Genomic DNA, 17,944 nt, shown 5'->3' with positions numbered 1-17,944 from the left:
TTCTTAATAGATTTCAATAAAATTGCAAATAAATGTATATCCAGAAACTATTGATTTTTTTATAAAAACGCTATGATGATTTGGGATATAAATCCCGTATATATGTTTTTTCAAATAAACCAAATTTCGGGCACTTTACAGATTTGACGGTCCCGAAATGTTGGTTTGTTTGTAAAAACATATATACGGGATTTATATCCCAAATCATCATAGCGTTTTTATAAAAAAATCAACAGTTTCTGGATATACATTTATACACAAACAAAAATACACTGTTTAGATTCGAAAAAAGGTTTAATTTTCAATGTATAACAATCACATAGACCTATCACATTCCATTACCAGATAGAAATTTCATAGCGGGCTGTGCCCCGGGACATCGTGCCTTATGAGACTGGCAAAGTCTCCACTTTAGATTAGACACCAGCGGTCAGCTCTGTGGTCACAGTAGTCCTTAGCGAGGAGTTACGCTTGTTACCAGAGACCTAAAATTTCACTGAAAGTATACGAAGCATTAGCTGGGGTTGGCGTATTTATGAGCTTTTTTGTAATGAGGCATACAATTTCAACCACATTAAGCTGAAACTTCACATATATCATCTATTCGTCGAGTATAAGAGCGATTGCTGTTCTTCATATCGTCTGTATGAATATCCTTGCAAGGGCACAGCGGGCACGTTCTCTGGGGCTAATGCAGTAATAATTGCGTACGATATCAGCGACTCCATTACCGCACCGATGCGATAATTGCACTACTGACAGCACCAGCCATTTACCGCAAATTTGATTACATTTGTACTGCAAAAATTATATTTATTGCAAAGCAAATTTTACTGCAAATGTACCCCATAATGACCGCGACGATTATTCTGAATTACTTATAACAAGATCGTAATTAATTGCGCAAAGATGATATACATCAGTTCCATTTGTAAAATGCACGCTCATTAAATTTAAATTTCCCTTTTTATTAATTTACCATTAAGCGCATTTTAAATTTAATTAAAAAATTATGTTTTAATTATTATAATAATCAGATTGTTTCAACAAATGACGCATACCTTTATGTTGTGCGTGGTTTTCCTTCGAATTTGGCACTTAAAGTTTCAGCATTATTCTTTATGTGCCACAAGCGAATGGGACCTTACAGTTCGTTAAAATACATAAATAAAAATTTAAAAGTTCTGTGTTTAAAATACAAATTAGGTTTAAAATACGCGTTATCGCGGGTAGCTTGTCTGCGGATAGAAATGGAGGACTTCGAGGCGGTCATTAGCGAAATGAAGCCATTAGAAGCGTGTAAAACAGTTAATTACTGCGCAATCTCGGCCCGGGAGTCGGCATTCCGGTGCGGGGTGCTGAGGTACGAATACACTCGCGACGGTCGTTATGATCACGGATAATGACAGAGTATAATTTGTGTCTTAAGCAAGGGTGAACTTGATAATCTCACTGTCGAGCCTACGAATGCGACTAAAATTAACTTCAATCAACTCGACGTTTGAGGATCGTTTTGAGAATAATATATTAGAGAGACTAATTCTTGAGGTAACTTTTCGGTCTTTATATAAAACTAGCTGGTGCCTTGACTTTGTCTGCGTAGAACAAGTACTTCGAGTAGCCTACTCTACTATATAAATTTTCATATTTTATTTATTTTATAAACATTTCTTTTTTGAATATCAAGTGAGGGGACGGACAAGTCGTGCGCCTGATGGTAAGCTACACACCAGTCCATAGCAGTTGCAGTGCCACTCACTTTTAAATCGCAAAGATCTGAGGGGCACTGCCACTACGCCCGTCACCTTGATACATAAGTTGACAAGTCCCATGTGCCTGTAATTTCACCAGCACTTTAACTTTCACCTCTTATTACTTGGTACTTGGTGTAAAGGGCTGGTATCCGCAATCACCTCTTATTAATACGAAAATAAATTCTAAAGGGGGTGACTCCTTTAAGATTTATTTTTGTGACAAAAATAGCCTATTTGCTTCTCCTAGGTCTCTTATCTAACTCTATACCAAAATTTATCAAAATTCGTTCAGCGGCTTAGGTGTGAAAACGTAACAGACAAAGTTACTATTGCTTTTATTATATTTCGATTTACTTCACATTTTGTGAGGTAATGTACATACATTATAGATTTATAGGTTATGTAAGTACATAGGGATATCGTTGGGTTTCTCACGTAAGCAAGTAGGATCATAAAATTCAGCTTAAGAAGGCCAATATTGTAGCAAGCCATAAAAGTAGTGTGTAAGTGATAATAATTTAAAATTCAATTTCACAGAATATGTTGCAAAGTACCTTGGCAGTTCATTTTATAGTTTTAAAGATTAGTTTAGCATTATTTAACTAATAATTTAGGAAGCAATTTGCTGTTCTTGACTTGATATTCAATTAATTTGCTCATTAATGCGCACTTACTTGAATTTTACCTTTATGTTATTCTTGTGATTGTAAAAAGACAACATTGTACGTATGCATAGTATAAGTTAAATTGTTTAATGAAAAATTATTCCCTTTAAATTAATTTCGATGTAGACCGACTGGTGGGTGATTAAAGAACAATTTGTGTGTGCATGCCGATTGGCAAGTCGACCTATCACGTAGTCAGTACAACGGATGTTCTCTGGAAAATAATCGTTGTGGACACTGGAGACGTCGTGACTGCTCCACCGCTCCTACTTCGCTATTTATTTATTTGTACACTTTTATGCGAATGTTAGGATTATTGATGCACTATTTCATTCAGTCGTTTAGAAATTTTAAGATTTTCTTACTAAGAAACGGAAATGAACTAAGTGAACAACTTTTCATTCAATATGTAAAGAATTTGTATTATGATTAGGTCTACACGTACACTCACTAGCAAATTATTGTAACTATAATATGAAATATATTGAATATCACAATGTTTTACTATAATGATATTCAATTATTTTTTGTGAAATTACGCCACTACATTGTTATAATTATTAATACAAATATCGAACACTAAGAATAATTCCTTCTTTCCGGCTGGATACGAAACGTCTTCAGCATACCAGGCCGATCGATATCCAGCGAATCGAAGGAATTTTTCTTAGTATTCGATCTTTGTTATATGATCATCATTCTGTTTACCTAGTGCATTTTGGAACATTGCTATCTATAATCGATATTTTAGCGAAAATAAGGCGTAAAAGCTAAAGTACAAAGTTTGCAAGACGAGAAAAAGAGAGCTCTATAAACGTTTTTATGGAAGTTTCTTGTAAAAATATGTCATTTTGGCGAAAAAGAATTGTTTGACTGAACAGAAAGTATTTATGCCTGGAAATTTCACCTAGTTATAATAAAGAGCACTTTTTATTAAATTGAATTTTACGCCCTTTTTACCCCGAAATATATTTATTACACAAATATGAATGTACTTGTACAGGTAACATGATATTTATCTACTATGCCTTTCCTTTGAATCACCACGGGTACCTTCAGTAATTACGGTTTACGGTGCACCGCGGTAAAGTTAACATGCATGAAATCAGCTAGAGATACCCACAGCGGGCGTGACATGCGAATCGATCACGCGCATGTGAAATTGTTTAATTGCATATCGACGATTGATTTACTGCGCATAGATCGTTGTCTCGCGTGTTAATAATGAATTTACTTGTCATTTCCCACTCTGATTGCGCATTTTCCAACAATTTCACGTTGAAGTTTATGTGAAATTGGTATTATTTGCTTATCCACGCTTTTAACTGTTTGAAAAAAATATGCGTTTCAGGGAGAATTGATGACAATTAAACGTCGTGAGCCATCATCATATTGGATATTGTGATATCTCTATATATCTATTTACTATATAAAGGCGAAAACATTACTTTTAGTAATATTATCAGATTTATGCACTTTGCTCGTGTTATCACGGTTAAGGACTGATCGACAATCCATTATACGTCCGATTTTCAGTTACTGATCCCTTTTTTATAGGGGCCGTTCCTGTTGTCTTCAATCATCAAATTTTAACTTACCTTCATCAATGTCATCTACACAATAGCATACTAGGTGAAATTTTTATGAACGATTTGGTAAAGATATATAGAACAACTTTATTATGACTTTTATGTCTTTTAACAACTTTAACAAAGCGTATATGGTAATTCGAGACTGTAACATTTTGTACAGGGGCACATCGTCCAATTTTAACATGAACACCGTAATTCATGGTGAATGTTGCGTAGTCACTAGTCGGACAGATATAGGTTTATGACATTGAGGGTTCCACCGGAAGTGCTGTAAACCGTCAGATTCCCCGATAATAATTAAGAGGCACCTTGTTAATGTTAACTGCTTCATAATTGGCGCCCTGTATTAATTATCTACACATTTATTGAAGTTAAAGATGAATAAAAAATGCAAATTATTTAATTTCTAACTTCGAGTTGAATTTGATGAATCTATGCAATGTTTTGATTATTGTACCTGTAAAATTATGTCATTGTATAGGTTTTGCGCGGTCATAATCTTACCTATAAGGTATAATTTTTTTTTGCGCTTTCAAGAGGTGTTCCATAGTAAAAGTTCTCTGGTTTCAGAGTACCGAGCTTGCTCGTAAAAAGATATTACTGTTGCTGTTGTTATATTTTATACAGGTTCCTATTACCACATTAGTTAATGTGTTTAACAAAACCTAAAAAATCTCCATATTATATTAATCGTCGTATAGGGTTGCTAAATTAACAATAATTTTGAGAAACTATTTTAATGTATGTTAAAATAATTGACGAATTGAATAATTTGATGACCTCTGTGGTCGAGTGGCTTTCACGGTTTTCACGGTGTCGCCATCTCTGTGGTCCGAATTCTATCACAGGCCGGGTCAATGTACAAACTGACGATGTTTCCGATTTCCATAACACAAGTACTTTAATTACTTACTTTGGGATCGGAGCAACGTAAATGTTGTCTAATATTTAATATTGATGAATACTAAAAATAAGAAAGTGTAAATCGAGTTCTTACATTTTTGCGATTGTTATACATAGGAAATGAAACTATTCGTCAGATATGAATCGCGTATATTTGTTTTTTCAAACAAACCAACGTTTCGGGCCTTTTACAGGTCTCAAGATCACGGCTGATTCTGTCATACGTGATTTGATCCGAAAAATAGTTTCATTTCTTAAGAAAATGTGAATTTTGGTAGATTTCAAAATTAGATAGAGAAGCTTGGTTTTTGATGCTTCAAGTAGTATGTTTCGTGCGATAACAAGGCTTTTATACAACTTGTCAAGGAATGTTTCGAATCATCATCATCATTTATACGTCCCACTGCTGGGCACGGGTCTCTTTTCGAGCGAGGATTTAGGCTATAGTCCGCCATGCTGACTTAATGCGGGTTGGGGGCTTAACACGTTCCGGACGCACGTCCGTTTCATCGCGATCTTTTTCTTCACTGAAAAGTTCATGGTAAATTTTAAATTAAATTATGCACGTAAATTCCGAACACTGGGAGGTGCTAGCCCGGATTCGAAGTCACGGTCTCTGCTTGAGGGGCGGTGGATCAAACCATAAGCGCGTTTGCGCATGCATCCGATTCGTATTCGTTCCGAATCCGAGACTATATAAATATAGAAAACTCGACCCACTTAGCAAGTCGCTTGTGCGCTTTAGAATCCGAGAATCATACGAATATCGCTTGTACACCTACAGATAAAACACTTCTGCTGCCTGTGATATTTCGGACCGTCATTTCTCGGATTCGGAACTGACACCACGGCTTTTTATTTAATACTTCGAATACTACAAATCAAAATACCAACACTTATGAAAATACCTGGTCGTCATATTTCTGTTTATATCCACAAGTTTTATTTCGGGGGCCGTTAACGTATAAAATAACACCGGGTCTGGGCAGCCTTCGCTACATCGTAAAACTTTAATGTGGCCGACTAAATCATCGCCTCGAACACCTTCGCGTCGCCATGATATCCACACGACACGCTCCAAATGTTGTTTTGCTTTAATAATATTCTAAAACATCAAATAAGCAACGCTGCTTACACATTTAGTGCACTATTTTACAAATTGTACTAGTAAACGTATTAAGACTGCATTATACATGTAGCAGTATTAACAGCCACATGTAGCTTCGCTTAATATAACTCCAATAAAAGTAATTTTAGTACCTCAGTACAGCTGTATGGACCTTGAGCAAAAAAAATCCAATAGTTATGATTTTATGTTATTCTCTAATTATGTAAATCAAGTACATTATTCAATTAATAAAGAATTTCACACATACTCTTTAACGACCGGAGTGGGTTGTAAATTAGTGTTTAGTGTTATTAAAAATAATAAAACATTTCTCGTGTAACTATTCCAATGGCCAAAGAAAAAAACAAAGAATTTTTAATTAGCAAAACGTTTTCCTGTAGTGTGGCGCCCCGCCGAGTGGCTACTTTATACACATTGCGTCGACGTCGTTAACAAAACGTCACTTTTCGCAATATTTATGTCTCCATTATTTTTCATTTATAACGACATTATAAAATTGAAATCTTGCTGATGAACAAGCCTCATTAATCTGGTGAAAACACAAGCTAATGTACATTTAATTTACACGATATTTAACTTCCACTTAATGTGTCACAATATATCTGAGTAACTAAACCGGACAGAAATAAGTCGGATTAAAAACTTTAAAAGAACTATTGAGATCAGTCTGGTAGCTAACCAAATGCAGTGTGATCAAGATCGAACGACAAGATAGCGGCTTGAAACCCTCTTCTACTTCACAAAAGTAATAAAATGAGAGTTCCATTTCGCACGATTACTCGGGAGACGACAAAACATGTCAAGTGTCAATTTGTATAATTTACAGAGGAATTAAAATGGCGGTCTGACAGATGACAGTCGGCGTGGTGCTCGCCTGCGCCCGCGCCCAGCTCAGGGGCTTTGTGAGATCTTATATGTTCTTCCTAACTCGTTGACTTAAGTTTATTGCTTTTTTAAATAAATACTTTTGGGATCGTTTTCGTTTCGGGAGTAACTGGATATTTGTTGTGAGCGAGAGATTAGCCTCGGCGCGATGTCGCGTGGCGACGTAACGAGACGTATGAGCGACAGCTGACGCGCCGCACGCGACTGCACGTGTGAAGTGACACTAATTCCGCTACGCGAAACATTTTATAGCCTCGATATAATATTATAGCTTCTTGTTCGCACTATAGTGCTGTATATTCACACCTCGGGAAACCGGAATCGAGAAATAAATGCTCTCTATAATTAATAATAATCAACAGCTGAATGTCATGTATAATCGCAGGTATTGAGAACTCATAAAAGTGGCGTTGCCCGGCATTGCGTGTATATGTATATGTGAATTCTGCCTTTATGACTGAAGTAGCATGACATTTCATTGAAACTCGTTTAGTTTTTAAATTTTTTACATTGTAAACTCAAGTCTAGACTCTTAATCCAAAGTTATTTAATAGCAAAACATTAAATTAGGAATTTACTTCCATCGACAATAAAAACAACTTGTTACATTGTGTGTTATAGGTTATTCCTCTAAGTTATTGTATATACGCACATTCATTTCAACAATGTTTACTTCTGACACGTAAGTTCTTCTGTCAATTTCAACTATTCTGAACACGTTTCTCCATATAATGAGTTGCTGTTTTATCACCATTAAATAAAGCTACATAGTGATTACTCTAATAATCTCATAATAAGCGCGTTAATTAAGTTAACTTGGTGTTAAAAATAGCTAGCCTGAACGTTGTTCAGTCCGGGAATTCGTTCTTATTAACTTTTTTTACCTGCATTATCGTAAAATAATTAACATGGTAGTGTTAAACAGCGATGGATGGTTCTCGTGTAATCGTAATAAAAAGCAATTGTAGCAAATTACGATTAAGCAGGAATTTTCTATCCTATGCATTTACGCTACTGTCCGTGTCCGTTTGCAGAAAAACTGTCGACAATTAATACGCTTCAATTACTATTCCACACGATAGATGTTTCAAATTATTTACTGAACAATTGTGGAATATGTCATACTCGCAGTTTAACAGAGTTATTGGTTTTTATCTATTTTTATGTTAGATCTTTTTTTATTAATATAAAGTGACGGGATGAACAAGTCGTGTGCGTGATGGTAACCTACACGCCTGTGTATAACAGTTGCAGTGCCACTCAGAGCTTTAAATCGCTAAGATCTAAGGTGTACTGTCACTGCACCTGTCACCCTGAGACATAAGTAGATAAATCCCATGTACCTGCAATTTCACCAGCACCCGTTCAAAACCGGAACGTAGCCATCCTCACATTACTGCTTAGCGACAGAAATAGGTAAGGTGGCAGTACTATCCTGAACGAACTCTTTCATAAGGAGCTCTACTGCGACTAAAAATCAGCTAAAGGCAAAATGGAATAAAGTATCAATCCATACATACATACACTTCCCGGCTGGGTACTTTTTATACCTATGGTATAAAATATATTTGGTTTTTCTATACTAACATCGACAGCTGTTTATTTTAGCTTGAAAAGAAAGAGTGTAATTCTGTCCCCTATAGTAAACAACTATATAACAAAAGTAAACAATTGTAATTGGTCACAAAGAAAGGGGAAATGATAAGAAAGGGGGAAAATTCGCGCCTCGCTGCGGAAGTGGTAGCCCATAATTGTTGAGCTCACAGACTTAAATTAGGTCCTTTCATGTGTGCCCGTTTGTCACAGGCTGTGGTGTACCGCAATCGTACAACAGGCCTTCTACTTATTTGGAAAATATAAAAGACGATTTCTGCAAAGTAAATTACTTTATTGTACGTATTTTTTTACAAAAGACAATTCGTGGTCTTTTGCGGTCAGATATCTCTAGTTAGTATTGAGCCCAAAATTAACTTACATCAACTGCCTCCGTGGCCGAACGGTTACTTTGCTGGTTTGTCACGCAGAGGACCTGGGTTCGATTCCCGGGCCAGGAGAAATATTTGTGTGGCCTACATTTATTTCTCTCGTGAGTTTGGGTGTAATTTTTGGTTGTGTATGCGTGTGTCCATAGCACTCAGGGTTTCCCTAGTGCGATAGTTCTCTAGATAATGTTCAATTACATAAATTGTAATGCTTGCTTCATATAATTTTTTATTTTATATACTTCACACTAAATTATGTTCACCATAATAGATGTGGTGACTATGTCACTAACAATGTTCTTTAAGGACTGAGATATGGTCAAGCACATTTATATTAATTAATTAAAGAATGAGTGAATGAACTTACTTGCGCACGTACGTATTTATAATAAATACAAATTGTTTTTTTTTTAACAAAATATACCGTAGATTATACGAGTATTTGTACTTGCTTGTAGATAAATGTTAGCCTTGTGTTTGTTAAGCGTATCGGAGCCATCGCCGGTCGACGTTTATTAATGAATTATGCAAATACCTCCTCACTCCGCCAACTCTAAGTTTATTACTCCTCGGAAGCCATTTTAATATCGAAACGTCGCCTTTTGTTTTGCAAGGACTCGGTTAATTGTTCTGTGAAATTGATGGCGTTAATAACTCTTGAGAAGACCCGTCAAATGCTTTCATCAGCCACTTTGTTAATGACGACTTTGTTTGTACTTTTGTGAAATTGTACCGTTAATGTTTTCGCATCGCTGAAAACCAATTTAATTGCTCGGGTAATTTTCATTAAAACACGTTACAGTAGAATTTTTTACGCCTTTTTATAAAATAAAAGTATGTCTCTCTCTCTATGTGTGTGTAGTTTTCTCTGAGTACTAATATTTGCAAAGATAATATACTGTGAAAGAGTATAGTCAAGTGGCGATGGAGATAGTCGCGACGATTATTATCCGTGATGGATGCGACTCATTACTTGGCCACGGTGGGTGGCGCGTCGTCGCGCAACATTGCTACACTGCCTTACGACATGATCATAAACGCACACGGCGCATTGTCCACCGACCGTCGATCCCGCAGCCGATACACCACACCCATTCAAATACACACCGTAATACGATTTATTTATGGCTAGTGCTTAACGAAAACTCTCGCTCAATACACCGTGCTTTATCGACGTCGCGCTCCGTGGGTTCAGCATCCAATTTTATAGGTCTTTTCTGTTTAATGTTACCTCATAGAGGAGTTGACACGCCGGCGTGTTTTATGGCTGCCAATAATTCTTTCTTTCACTCCCGAATTTTATTGCTTATACGTATTCAATAATAAATTCTGGAGAACCCTTGTTATATACTGATGATTATTTAAAAAAAATAGTGCCAGACATCTCGACTCGGCCACCAAACAAATTGGTATGACAGTTATCTAATCTGACAACGCTTGACTACTTGTTTAGCCTTCGAAACACAAAGTACCGTTTAAAGTTAGAAAAAAAACTATATTAAGAAAGTTTGCTCATAAATAAACGGTGGTGATGTTATCGCATTTTGACCGACAGGAAGCGCTTGCGCCCATTTAGGGGTGCATCAAAATCGTATACATCATATTTGTTTGATTTCCTAGTTCGCATTTCATCCTGTAATTATACAAGTCACCGTCTGTGGCCGGATCTCCAGCAGTTTTTATGAAGATGCATTAGTCATTTTTTTATTGCGAGCATGTGTTTCATTTTTATTCCTTAAAACAGTTTTGGGCAGAGCCATCAGCTTTTTGTTCTTTTATACCTAATTTAGTATTCGGTCGATCCTTAAGACGTCATTAGAGCTGAGTAGCTTATTTCTTCAGACTCGTGAATTTATAGTTACGTATAGGAAGAAATTAAAAAAAAAATTATGCTGTAAAAATTAGTCACGAACATTTACTTGGTACTTTTTATAAGTCGTAAAATATATCTATTGAAAAGGTTGCTTTCATTAGTATTCGAATAGTTACTTACAAAATAAAGTGACAATTATTCACTAGTTTATAGATCTGTTTATAGCTTAGGGCTTCTTTGTAACATGTGCAGCTAATACAATTTCTGTGTGTTGCCAGACGGATGTTTCCGACTGTGCGCGTGTCGTTTGCGGGGTGCCGCGCGGAGGCGCGGTATGCGGTGCTGCTAGACGTGGTCCCGGTGGATGGCAAGCGCTATCGCTACGCTTACCACCGCTCCTCGTGGCTGGTAGCGGGCAAAGCTGACCCACCCGCACCCGCGCGCCTCTACCCTCACCCTGACTCGCCCTACTCTGGCGACCAGCTTCGCAAGCAGGTTGTCTCGTTTGAGAAAGTTAAGCTCACCAACAACGAGATGGATAAAAATGGACAGGTCAGTACTTAACACGTTAACTTTACGTACGTATATACATATTCATTACATGTAACACCTTGTCTATTTATCTACGTCTTTATTGGCACCACTTTGCTCATGTGTCGTTAGTGTAATCATAATAGACAAATGTGAGCAGATGAATAACAAAAATGATTAATGAATATTAAACTATTCCGCCTCAGTTATGGTTAAACTTTATGCATGGACGTAAAAAGTTACTTTTAGTTGGAGGTAAGCTACTACAGGATTACACTCCTTTGTTTTTGTTTTTTTTTTATAGTACCAAGTGACGGGACGAACAATACGTGCACCTGGCGGTAAGCGACACGTCTGTCCATAACAGTTGCCGTGCCACTCAGAGCTTTAAATCACAAAGATCTGAGGGGCACTGCCACGGCGCCCGTCACCCTGAGACATAAGTTGACAAGTCTGTACTTTTAACCAGTTTTGGAGGGTAAGGTTTACCCTCCAAAACTGGAACACAGTAATAGTCAAATTATTGCTAGGCGGCAGAAATAGATGTGGTGGCAGTACTTCTCTCGACGAACTCTTTTACAAGGAGTTCCTACTACTAAACTTATTTATTAGGAAAGATGCTTTGTATGGCAAATCAGACATAGGTATGTTTTACAAATTATTTTATTTTAACAGTAAAATTATTTAAAATTTAATTAATAAATAAATCATACATCTATAGACAATCAAAATATGCACCTACTTAGCTTAGCAGTTGCACGATGCGAAAGTTTTCGCACGGCGACCACCCATTTGCCTTTTAAGTACCTTTTAGTTGGTTAGTTTAGTTTGTTACGCGCTTTACGTACATTAATAGCGAATCTGAATTCCTCGGAATAACCGCGGACGCCGCCGCGTAGACTAAAGCCAGCCTCCCTCATGCGCCCAAAACAACGTAAGAGCTAAACAAATAGAGCGTATTTTGCCATGACAGTTAGATGCACGACGGCCACACGGTCTCCGCGCGGCGTGAGCGCGTGAACGCGCTCTTACTGTTATGTGTGTTCTTTCCTGGACGAACTCTTTCACAGGGAGCTCTGTTTGCTACTATATATAGTATAATTTTACTTTTATACTCTCATAACGCATCGTTTCGGAAGTAATATCTACTTTTTTCAATAGCATTAGCAGAACAGAACAAAGCAGTTACATTTATGGCACTTCAGAGGAATCGCCTCTGGACCATTCATAAAAACTAAGGCTTAAAGGCCAACACCTGAATAAACTAGACATTATATCATTTTGTTATTGATTGCAAGCAGTCTGAGCGCATGTATCCTCCATATATGCATATTATAATAGAACTTTGTATTAATCTGGTCTTCTCTCTTACTTGTTATATCTAGTCTAGGTATAGCAAAATACCATTATAACAACTAGGTAACAAAGTAAAATACTTTTTAACGTAAAGGTATTAAAAGCCTGTTTGTCATTGGTAACGCACACAAATTCCTTTTGTAACTTTATAAATTAAGTACGCAATTATCTGACGTCCTTCGGGATGACGTCCTATCATACAGAACTTCCTTGTGCGTGTGGTAATTTATAGAAATTGCCAGTGCCGACGACACCTCGAGCGTCGTGGACGATGTAATGAGTGCGTTGTTGGCACAAATTAGTCGCACATGTCGTAGTCCGACAGCCGGCTTCCAGCTACTTACCTCCGCGCCGCAGGTGCTCCAATGCAAATGTCAAATAAATAACCATTTTAGAAAGACCTCGTTCTATTAAATAAACAGACACAAATCAAAATGCTTTATAAATTGGACATTACAAACGGTGTATAAAGAACTGTAGCGTTGTTAATACGTGTTGGAAATTGTAGATCTCTTTGCAATGGACGATCTATTTGCTCAGAATCAGTGGCAAAATCACGAAACGTGTAACATTGCAAACCGATATTATCGTGACGATCTTGTTATTGCTTTACAGTTATTGTAATATACAATAACTAATTGACACAAGTAAACTTTTGTACGACCTACTGATATTTTTACTAATTAAACGTGTCCATTTTTTTTTTCACTGCTGTGCACATTTCTTTATCAGTGATGTTAATAGAAGCAGTAGTGCTTGTTGTTTGGGCATAAATTTATTTTTTTTCCATAATTAGGTAAATAGTTCGTGTGGGGAAAGCAGTAGAACGGAACGGTCGAGGGCGGGGCACCGTGATGGATGGACTCGACTCTGACGAAAAACAACACCTAATTGGCTTTCCCATAGCTCAGGGACCGATGACTATCGCACTCACGTTCCAGAGAAACGACTTACAAACCTGCTTAATTAAATAGGTCGCAACCGTGCACGGCTTATAGAAAAAGTATATATTTTTCTTTTTGCCTCAACATTTCAAAAAAATCTCCACTTTGTTTCAGTCGAAAGCAGGTAAATGTCCAATTTTATACAGAATGCTCTTCTAATTAACAATAAATTAAACACGGAACGCCAGCCGGTCACTTATTCCTTGATATTAGGAACTAACAATGTATTGGGCACGCAACTCTGCGCGTGCCGTGACCCGCGCCTAATTGTGGAACAAAAACTCCATGAAACCGACGAATTAATCATCAGGCCGCAGCTTAACTACAGTATTCGAATAACACTTAAATAACTGCCGCATTCACGAGCCTCGTAATTTTACAACCCTGCGAATGCCTGAGTGATATGACCCGGCAGACGACAGGTGTGTCGTGTTTGTGTTTCTCGTATTGAACCTATTATTTATTAAAATAATTTAAAGTTGCCATTGACATTGTGCAAACAGTATTCAGTAAACGATTTTCCGGTATGTCTTTTATCATCTATTTATATACATATATATTATTTTATTGTGCACAGACTTTGGTTTGATTTCATATGGTATTGGGTATGTTACAACATTTTAATTAACAACTATTTCATTTTTTAATGTGAATAATAATATAGCTATTATAAACATTTGTGTCGAGGGTATAGGAAAATGTACTATGGAATCGATTTTAGTCGGAATTTCCGATTGTAAAGTTATTTGGTTATATGTATATAAAATGAGTTGAAAAGGATATAAAAAATATTTAGACCTGAAATATATAATATAGGTCATATAACGTTATCAATGTACCAAGGAGGTAGTAAAATATCGCACGTTTGGTGTACTAACAAGACATCGTCGGTAACTTTTTTTATGCTTAAATAGGACAGTTATAAAATTTTATATAAACATAATTTGTTTTATGTTATGACTTTATAGTCATCAAAGCAGTTTTGATACATGTGGCTTAATTATACCAAAGGTAATGTAAATACTGAACCAAAGTAAAAATAATAACAGAAATATGAATATTTAAAATGTGAAAGGTGAAAATTTCACACGACTGAAGTCACTGAAGTGTTAACTAAAAACTTATAATAGGTACCATTTCGTGTGTCGGAAAAGAGGTCAGAACATTACAATTCATGAGAACGGTCACACGAAAGCGTGGCGATGACGGCCGCGATTGTGCACGGCGAGTGTTGAACTATGCGGCCCCAAGCGAATCGCGTGCACTTCACTTGCTTCAGCCTAAATCCTACATAAAAACTTCATCACAGACACCCAAGTAAACTCTAACTTAATTGTAAACGTTTAATTAATGAAAATATGGAAATCACCCGTTGTGAATATTATGACCAAACGCTAATGACGGGTCTGACCGTCGTCTGTCGGTCGTAGATGATTTATGAACGACTTTTTGACCGTTTACTGAAATAATGAGAATTAACCGCATACGTAATAAAGTGTACGTAACAATTATAATTCTATTTTCAAACTCTTGTCGTGCATTGATAAATGACTCTACTTTCACGTAATAACGCCTGTGGAATCGGTGTTTATTTTGTTTGGATTGCCGTACCGCAACGTCTGTGATGACAGAGGTAATTTTGGTTAGAGGCTTGGTTTGGATAGCTGAGTAATGTTAGGTGTTGGCCAAGGCCTCGAGTGACAGTTGCGGTAGGAGCGGTTTCTGTTGGCTGCAGGCGAGCGTGCATCACTGCTGCATCATTGCGTCGTCCACCACTCGCCACACCCTCGTTCTGCCTTGAGGCCCACACACGTCTGGTAATCACTGCCATTAATTCCATTTATTACACCGGGAATTATGTCGTTAGACGCGCTATCGCTATATTTATTTTATGCAATGTCCGACTCAAGTAGGCTGAGCAATTATATTGCACTTAAGATGTGTGCATAGCGGTGTTTATCTCGTTTGTGTTCTACATTTTCTCGTATCAAACGAGGTGATTATGCATTACATGCATCGACAGCGGTTAGCGCAATATTTTACGTTTTAACTAGAGAGTTTAATGGCGATCATTAGCCAAAAAGCCGATGCCATTAACGAGGTTGTCGCGGCGCTTTATGAGCGCACCGAATTGCCGGACAATCTCAATAACGCGCCGTTAGTCGTGCCGTAGTAGGTTCTGTATTGTAGCCGTCTTACGTACCTACTTTCGTCAAACACGTTAATTAATTATAAGTAGACGTATGAATTAAATAAGTTACAAAACTTTCATTCCTTAGCTCAGTGACTACATATTGTATGTCTAAAAAATCACTCACAAAAAAAAAACAATTTAAATTCTGACAATATTGAAATCTCCTCAATTTGTTTTTCATATAGAAGTATAAATGCCTGGGTGTCGGAATTTAAATCGGCGCTGGAAAGGTAAAACGTGTAACGTGCATTTGGAAAATACTTTAAGAGAACGATTTAAAGTATTTTATTTTTTCAAGAAAAAAAGAATCAACTTTAATTTTATTTTTTATATGAAAAACTAAAATGCTTAGCTTTTCTGTGCAACAAATAAAATTAGTATTATGAATTTATTTTCCAAAAAAAATTACTTCGAATCCTGTAATATTTTTCAAATGCACGTTGGGCGTTTTAAATTTTCAGTGTCGAAGTATATACCTAATGGATAGAGAAAAATATATATGTTTTTTCGAGGACTCGTTTGCGATGTCCAGAATAATTCTTTTAAGTTTTGAATTCAATGTCACTGACACTGTACATACAATAAATTTTAATGAAATGTTCACAACACCATTTAAGATGTCTTAAAGAACAACGACGATCATTAATTCTCGACGATCATTTGCGTTTTTAATTACTGTTGATATTTTCACCTCGTTAACGTATTTGAATGTAAGGGTATTATAAAAACAAACATGTTAGACAGGTGATTTTAGTGTGCCTTGAATGTGTATTGTGTAATATAAATTAATAAGTTATTTGGCGTCTGTGGAACCCCTGTGGTGCAGACGCATGCGGGATACTTTACACCAGTTGCACGACGACAATCGCCTCTGTTCTCGCGAGACAAGTATCGTAGTATACCTTGGTATGCTTATTCTAAAAACAATTTTCAAGAGAAACGTCAGACATGCACGTGGGTGTTGGTCACATAACAAATTCTGTGCCTCTACCATCACGAGTTTACTGTGACAGTTGTCACTAGCAACCGCGTAAATTACATGACAATTTTGAATGGCAAATTATACAGTGCCGTTAGCGGTCACAAGAAGAAACAACGTTTTGTATACAAACATTTTATGCGGTCGCTAACGATAACTGTCGTCGTAATCTCCATGAGATGGTAGAGACACTGTTCAAAAATAGGTGAAACATACTGGATGACAGTGTTCAATCAAGTAAATCGCGCTCCATTACTATCGTATACTTGTAAACAATAAAGTTCCTCGTGAAAGAGTTGTCCATAGAAGGACTGCCATCTTACCTATCTCTGCCGCCTAGAAGTAATATGAGCAGTAAGGCGTTTCGAGGCGAATGGACTTTTCAACTTACAGTCTCAGGTATGTCCCGTCATTTGGTTTCATATAAAAAAATATATAAAATCATTGTTGTAAACCTATTATAGAATAGAAATAGAAACCATTTATTGCATCGCCACATTACAGAAAGGCACAAAAAATACTAGTATAAATAAAAACGGAAATAACACAAAAAATAGCGTAACAGCATTTAAACAAGAAGTTACACTGACATGTGTGCGGCTGTGGCGTATGCAAAAGGATACCATTCAGCTAAAGTTAAAGCCAAGACTAGGCTGTGACGCTGGTTATCAATGGGCTCTATTATGGTACTGTGTTACGTACAAACTTGACGTGTGCTTTTACGACTTTGACGACATAATATGACAGTTGAAAATTATAAAATGTTAAAAACCATCCGCCAAATGTAACCATTTATGGACTGTGACGACTCGAATTGAAATAATCGAATGTCACCATAAAGCGTAGAGTTATTGTGCACTGGCGACGCTTTATCGGATCGCTACATCGGACAAATCTATCTATAAGTAATAATATCCGTTGTGGGCCAACAAATAATTTGTCTCTCCTATAATACTTTCTCTGTCCTTATTGTATGAATAATTGAAAGATATGATGATATTATATCTCCTACCATATCCATAAATAGCATTCGTTACGCGTTACTACACGTTTCTGTAAAGTAGAAAACACATTGTGTACTTTTATTAATAAAGTAATTGCAGTCTTTACCCCAAGTAGGAACCTTATAGAATAATATACTCCGTAGCTTGAAGCTGATGTTTTTTGCAGGCTAATTATTTGCCCCAGCAATTATTGCATTAAATAAAATAAATACA

The 17,944-nt window shown here is 36.7% G+C and overlaps 1 protein-coding gene across 2 annotated transcripts in view; it reads left to right on the top strand.

Annotated features, from left to right (window-relative positions):
• Positions 1 to 17,944, top strand: part of LOC113235029 (T-box protein H15-like) — an 89,250-nt gene that overhangs the window by 40,987 nt on the left and 30,319 nt on the right. For both annotated transcript variants that reach the window (XM_026470565.1, XM_026470557.1), the window contains one exon: positions 11,002 to 11,275. In XM_026470565.1, coding sequence (XP_026326350.1) covers positions 11,002 to 11,275 — 274 coding nt within the window. The remainder of the gene's footprint in view (positions 1 to 11,001; positions 11,276 to 17,944) is intronic.

The sequence above is a fragment of the Hyposmocoma kahamanoa genome, unplaced genomic scaffold (genome assembly GCF_003589595.1).
Source record: "Hyposmocoma kahamanoa isolate Upper Pololo Valley unplaced genomic scaffold, ASM358959v1 102, whole genome shotgun sequence".
NCBI lineage: Eukaryota > Metazoa > Arthropoda > Insecta > Lepidoptera > Cosmopterigidae > Hyposmocoma > Hyposmocoma kahamanoa.
Note: the sequence above shows the minus strand (reverse complement) of the source record. Positions and strands in the feature narration are given on the sequence as shown.